Source organism: Balaenoptera acutorostrata, chromosome 9 (assembly GCF_949987535.1).
Source record: "Balaenoptera acutorostrata chromosome 9, mBalAcu1.1, whole genome shotgun sequence".
Taxonomy (NCBI): Eukaryota; Metazoa; Chordata; class Mammalia; order Artiodactyla; family Balaenopteridae; genus Balaenoptera; species Balaenoptera acutorostrata.
Genome location: NC_080072.1, coordinates 49032208 through 49039286, shown reverse-complemented (window position 1 = coordinate 49039286; position 7079 = coordinate 49032208). Strand labels below are relative to the sequence as shown.

At 47.0% G+C, this 7079-nt stretch overlaps 1 protein-coding gene across 4 annotated transcripts in view; it reads left to right on the top strand.

Annotated features, from left to right (window-relative positions):
• Positions 1 to 346: 346 nt before the first annotated feature.
• TUB (TUB bipartite transcription factor) overlaps positions 347 to 7079 on the top strand; it is an 89972-nt gene continuing 83239 nt past the window's right edge. For all 4 annotated transcript variants that reach the window (XM_057553400.1, XM_057553396.1, XM_057553398.1 and 1 more), the window contains exon 1: positions 347 to 440. In XM_057553400.1, coding sequence (XP_057409383.1) covers positions 385 to 440 — 56 coding nt within the window. In that variant the 5' untranslated portion in view covers positions 347 to 384. The remainder of the gene's footprint in view (positions 441 to 7079) is intronic.

Genomic DNA, 7079 nt, shown 5'->3' with positions numbered 1-7079 from the left:
AGACAGGAAAGCCTCTAAGTAGTCCCGGTCCCGGGAAGGTTTGAAAACAGCGGTGCCCTAGTGAAGCCGGAAAAGATGGAAAGGTTGCTATGGCGACGTGGGGCACACATCAGAAATAAATAAATAAGCAGTCCAGGCTGCAGCAGCCGCGCCCCCGCGGGACTCGAGCGCGGGGGAGGGGGCCCCCGCGGGCCCGGGTCCCCGCAGCCCGCGCGTCCCCGCCATTGGCAGAGCCGGAGGGGGGGTCACCCCCCCGGGGGTGGGGGCGAATGGTACAGTCCTCCGCCCGCGCCCTGGCCGGGCCCGCAGCTAGCAAGCGAGCTCAGAGCCCCGCGCCGCTGCCGCCGCTGCCAGCGTAGCCCGGAGCAGAGTCGTGAGGCGGAGATGGAGGGAGTCAGCAGCCACCGGACCCTGTCTTACAGCCGCTGGAGCTACGACAGGTAGGGCGGGCGCCTGGAGGATGGGCTCCGTCAGGACCTCCGCGTGCCCCTGCGTGGGCGCCCTCCGACGCTCGCACTTTTGCGGGAGAAGCCGGCCCTCTGGGGGTGAGAGCGGGCGCTCACGCCCAGACCCCCCAGGGTGTACTCGGACCCTCGAGCGTCCGGGACATCGGTACCGAGAGCCTCGGATGTCCGAACCCGGAGCCGAGCGACAGTGTCCTCACACCCGCGGGGCAGAGCTGTCAGAGGAGGGCACCGGGGCACTGGGACCCGCGAGCTGGCTCCCACCTCCCACCCTCCCCCATTCCCACCCCGGCTATCCTGCGGGTGTCGATCGGCTCTGGAACAGAGCAAAAGAGCTTGGAGGGACTGCGGGGCGGGGTGGGGCGAGGAGGGGCGCCCCTCAAGTCCAGGCCGCGCCCCCCCTTGGCACCGCCGCCTCTGCCTGGGTCTGCGCCCCGCAGGGCCCTCGGCGGGGACAGGGATAGCCCAGGGCAGAGTGCCCTGGGTCGCTGTCCGGGACCTGCGAGTCGCTGCCTGCTGGGTGGAGCTGGATGGCAGCCCGAGGCCGGCTGTCGGGGCGCCAGGAGCGGCACCGGCGCCCGCCGGGTTGCCAGGCTCCGTGCCAGCCCCGCGGGGATGCAAATCGGCTGCCGGCGCGTGGGCGGTTTGGAGCAGCGCTCCCCACGCACTAGTTCTGGAGGAAGGGATCATCCGTCCTTACTGATGAAATGAGAAAAAGAAGGACAACGGAATGAGTCGGTCATAACACAGAGTAAATTTATTCTGAGATTTTGTCCTTTCTACCTTTTTTCGGTGTGTTAAATAACACCCCTCTTTTTAAAATGAGGTCATGATGATAGTAAGTAGATTTTTGATGTTGTTGATGTTGTTGTTAAAGTCCGTAACCCCACGTCAGTCTCCAGGATTCTGAAGTTAGATGTTCTGATCCATGACCCTAAATGGTGAGGGCTGGAAGAGAAACTTCATTAGCCGGGCCGCTCTCACCTCCCTGAAGTCTTGCTTCCTGCCGTCCTTCTCTTCCCTCTGCTTAAAACCTTCCTGCATCTCTGACAGCCCTTGTTTTTAGAGATTCAGAGAAACAGGTGTCCCTCCTGCCCAGGTAGTTCCCCTGGGACCCCTCCTTACCCTCCCTCCCTGGGTCTCGCCTCCCACTGACCCCATCTCTCTTCTCCATCTTCACCTTCCCCTCTTTACTGGCCATCTCCCCTCTGCCTGTAAACCTTTTCGAATCTGTCTTGTCTCCCTCGGCAAGATGGGTGCAACTGGGTCACCTCTTTCTTCGCTTTCATTGCCTTCTTTAAGGAAAAATATCAGTTTGATTCTGTTTCCTCATCAACCCTTCATTGCACAATCCTAGCAATCAGCCTGCAGTCTGCCTCACAATTCCAGTGAACTTGCTCTTTTGAAAAGCAGTGCTCTCTATGGAGAGGAACTCTAAAATGATTGGAATATTAACCTTAAAAGAACGAAACCTGAGACTTCCCTGGTGGCACAGTGGTTAAGAATCCGCCTGCCAATGTAGGGGAAATGGGTTCGAGCCCTTGTCAGGAAAGATCCCACATGCCACGGAGCAACTACGCCTGGGTGTCACAACTACTGAGCCTGCGCTCTAGAGCCCGCGAGCCACAACTACTAAGCCTACGTGCCGCAACTACTGAAGCCCGCGTGCCTAGAGCCCGTGCTCCGCAACAAGAGAAGCCACCGCAATGAAAAGACCGCGCACCGCAACGAAGAGTAGCCCCCGCTCACCGCGACTAGAGAAAGCCTGTGCACAGCAACGAAGACCCAACGTAGACATAAATAAATAAAGAAATAAATAATTTAAAAAAGCAACAAAACCTTCGAGCCTGTGTTCAGATCCTAAATCACACATTTATTCACGTAATCAACAAACATGTATTGAGTGCAAACTATGTGCTGGGCCCTAGAGGTACGGAGATAAAACTACATTAATTCCTTCCCCCCACATGAGCTCACAGTCTAGATTCTAGTAGAAATACATGGTAGCATATACCAAAGGTCTAAAACATACATGGGAAGAAATTTTTAAATTGAGATAATTCTATATAGAACTAAACTTTTTTTCCCCCTGCATAAACAAACAAAAGTAGCAAGACTCTGGAATTAGACAGCCTGGATTCAAATCCTGATTCCACCTAGCTAACCTTGAACAAATTACTTTTCCTCTCTAGACTTGTTTCTTCATCTGTAAAATGGGGAAGTATCATGAGTATTAGATGGGGTAATAAATATAAAGGGCTTAGCCTTCTGCCTGGGACATAGTAATAAGTGGTACCTATTTCTGTTTTATTAATAAATACTATAAATATCTCTTGGGAACCCTGGTTTTCCATAGAAACTCAGTTTGAAAATCATTGTTCTCCTTTTTAGACCCTTAAATATAGGTATTTCCAGGGGTTCTGTCCTCAGAACTCTTTTCTTCTCACCCTGACAACCTCACTTCGGGAGCTGTGAGAAGAAAACAGTTTCCCTGGCCTTGGTCCAAACTGAATCTGATTGTCCAGGAATGGGACCTTGGAATCAGTATTTGTGTAAAACTTCCCAGATGATTCTGATACAGCTGGAAACATTGATCTATACCGCCCACCTCCGTTTTCTAGTTAACTACTTAGTTTTCAAAACGTAAGTATTGAATTATTCAAAAAGTTACACAGTCTTCAAAAAAGCTGTTAAAAAGATTATACAAGCAACAAATGCATATAGTACACAGTTATTAAAAGTGAAACTCAGGGATTCTGTAGCCCCCCAACTCCAACCCCTAGGAGTAAACCACTGCTAACAGTTAACCCTCACTTTCCTTCCCTGTTCTCTGGCTTCTGCCCCTACCACATCTTTAAACCTGGGAGGTACTCTGCGTCACATTCCCATTGAAGTTGACCTCTCTGCTGTGTGTAACCTATTCATTTAAGCTGTTTTCCCCTTTGCTTCTTTGTTTGTTTGTTTTGTTTTTTTGGGTTTTTTTGACCATGCCCTTGGCTTGAGGGATCTTCGTTCCCTGACCAGGGATTGAACCCAGGCCCCCCGGCTGTGGAAGAGCCAACCCCTAACCACGGGACTGCCAGGGAATTCCCTCCCCTCAGCTTCTGAAGACATTTAAGTATCATTTATCTATTTCTGTGTTAACAAATCACTCCTAAACTTAATGGCTTAAAATAATAACTGAGTTAGCTCAAGATTTTGTGGATCCACAATTTGGGCTGGGCTCAGCTGGGTAGATTTTATGGTCTGGGCCAAAATCAGCTTTTCTTGGCTACACTGGCTCACATACCTGGTGCCTCAGCTGTGAAGGCTAACCCATCTGGGGCCTCTCTCCACAGGCCCTCTCATCTTCTAGCAGGCTAGCTCAGGTTTGCTCACATGCTGGTAGAAGGGCTCCCAGTGAGAGAGCAGATGCTGTAAGGCCTCTTGGGGCCTAGGTTTAGAACTTGCACGAGATCATTTTGCCACATTGTTATTGGCCAAAGTAAGTCAAAGGGTAGAGAAATAAGCCTCACCTCTTGAAGGGAGGAGCTGGCCGAGAATTCATGGCCATTTTTACAGTCTATTACAATATACTGCCTACATTTTTTAAATCGCTGCCTCCTCTTGGTTCCTACTGTCCAAATGTGAGCACATGCCAGAGCTCTCTCCTCTTTTCCATTCTGTTCCATTCCATTCTATTCTCAGTTATCAACTCAATGCTTGCTTTATTTATTTATTTATTTATTTATTTATGTATGTATGTGGTTGCACCGGGTCTTAGTTGTGGCAGGCGGGCTCCTTAGTTGCAGTGCACGGGCTCAGTTGTTCCACGGCATGTGGGATCTTCCTGGACCAGGGATTGAACCCATGTCCCCTGCATTGGCAGGCAATCTTTATCCACTGTGCCACCAGGGAAGTCCAGCTCAGTGCTTTTTAATATAGAAATCCATATCTTCAACCCCAATCTTTTTGTTGAGCCTTAGCCCTACATCTCTACATGCCTGTAGACCTCTCCATCTATGGGTTGGCCAAAAAGTTCGTTTGGGTTTTTCCGTAGCATCTTACAGAAAAACCTGAATTAACTTTTGGCCAACCCAATAGGTAGTCCACAAACACATCTAACTCAACATGTTCAAAATCAGACCCTTCATTGATAACTCTGTATTCTCTATTTAGCATCCTGATAGTCAGATGAATGCTTCAAGACTTTGACATTGACCTTGAACTTTCCAAGTCTAGTCATTTCATCTGTCTATTCTTATCTATACCACTGATTATTATGAAGATAACATGAAACAATGTATCTAAAATGACTGACACAAAGTGTCATTAAGTCCAGGTGTTCTCAACAGCTTGGCACTTGGCTAACCATCTTGTCTCTACTCAAGCCCCAGTCATTATCCCCAAAAGTTTCAGTGTCCATGGCAATGATTAGCACTCCTTCTAATTTCCGGATCTTCCCATTCTAGGGACTTCTCTTCAGTTATTTACAGGATAAATTCCTAGATGTTGATACCTGGAATTGCTTCACTTCTGATATCATTCACATGAACATCTCATTCTCTGGGATGACACTATAGGGTCATCCAGTGCCTTCATCTGTGCATTTTCTCTTGGCCTGCCAGCCTTTTCCTGGTCTCTCTTCCCTTCCCAGCCTGGACCACACGAGAGATTATTTAAATCACTCACTACCATCACTTTGTATTTCCTCACATATGCTCGCCGCCACCCCAGCCCTGCATGTATCAGTGTTAGGCTCTCCACCCCCCCTTTCTTATTGTGGTACCAGAACACTATATCACAAAAACTATACAGCTACGCAGGTTGTCCTTATTTTCATGGTCTTCGTCTGCAGCTGGGACATCTCCATCATCTCTCAATCTTTTCATTTCTCCTGGGTTACCGTCACTCCCATTCCCTACAGCAGCTTCTCCAAACCATCATACTCAAGACCCCTATTACTTGACCCTGACTCCATAGCCCCATACTCTAAGCAAATGGTATTGCCTTTGAGAAAAATTGATCACATCCAGCTTGATCTTCTGCAACTTCCTGTCTCTGCATCACTTCTACTACACTTCAGTCACTCCCTTGTGGGGACCTTTTCATTGTTTCCAAATCTTTGCTATTAGAAACCATTCCATGATAAACATCCTTGTATAACATTTTTTTCCTCATGTCTGATTATTTGATTAGAAGAGGGGTTGTTAGTTTCAGATTTGGGGATTGTTACCAGATTGTTTTCCAGAAGGAGTGAATTGACTTATACTCCCACGGTGATTATCTGTTTGTGAGTTTGATCTCCCAGACTTTGAGACCATGTAGTACAGTTGCTCAGAACTTGAATTTTGGAGTCAAAGTGACGTGACTTCAAAGCCCAGCTTCCTCAATTATTGGTTATGTGACTTTAGGCCAGTGACTTAACCTCCATCTACAAAAAAAAGATAATAATAATTGTACCTGCCTCTTGAGGGGGTCCATTCATTTAATATGTATTTATTGTGCACCTCCTAAATTCCAGACAACATTTTAGGCATGGGAGACAGAGCAGTGAACAAAACAAAGTGCCTGGTCCCAAAGTTCCTACTGTCTAGTGTGGGGAGATAAACATAGACCAAAATAATATATATATATGTACACACACACACATATACATGTATACATACACACACACACATATATATATCAGTGCTAAGTGAGATATGGTAAGTGTAAAGAAGAAAAATAAAGCAGAGTAAGAAGGACAGAGTCTGACTACATGCAAGTTGGGGTGGTGGTGAATATGCTGTAGTATATAGTGTGATCAGGGAAACTCTTTCTGATAAGGTGATATTTCAGCAGACACCTGAAAAAAGCCAGGGAGTGAATCATGTGGCTAATGGGGAAGAATGTTCCATGGAAGGGGAAAAGCAAGTGAAAAGGTCCCGGTGTAGGAGTGGGCCTAGTGTATATTTGGGAACAACAAGGAGGCCAGTGTTTCCTTGTGCCTCTTTATAATACTTCCTTTCTACTACCCCCGCCATCCCACACTCCCCCCATCCTCAGGGAACCACTGGTCTGATTTCTTTGCATTTCCTAGAATTTTGTAAAATGGTAATCATTCAGTATGTACTCTTTTTTGGTCTGGCTTCTTTCACGCAGCATAGTTATTTTGATATTCTTCCATGTTTTTGCATGAATCTGTAGTTCATTTCTTTTTATTCCTGAGTAGTATTCCATTATATGGAGATACCATGTTTTGTTTATCCATTTCTTGGGTTGTTTCCACTTTTTGGCTATTACAGCTAAAACTTTGTGACTATTCATATGCAAGTCTTTGTATGGACATGTGTTTTTATTTCTCTTTGGTAAATACCTAGGAGCAGACTGGCAAGATCATTTGGTAGGTGTACATTTAACTTTTTAAGAAACTGTGCAACTTTTCCAAAGTGGTTGTACCATTTTACATTCCCACGAGCAGCGTATGGGAGTCCCAATTCCTCCACATCCTTTCACAAACTTGGTAGGGTCAGTCTCTTTAATTTTAACCATTCTAATAGGTATGTAGTGGTATCTCATTGTAATTTAAATTTGCATTTCTTTAATGACTAATGATACTGAGCATCTTTCCACATGCTTATTTGCCATCCATAT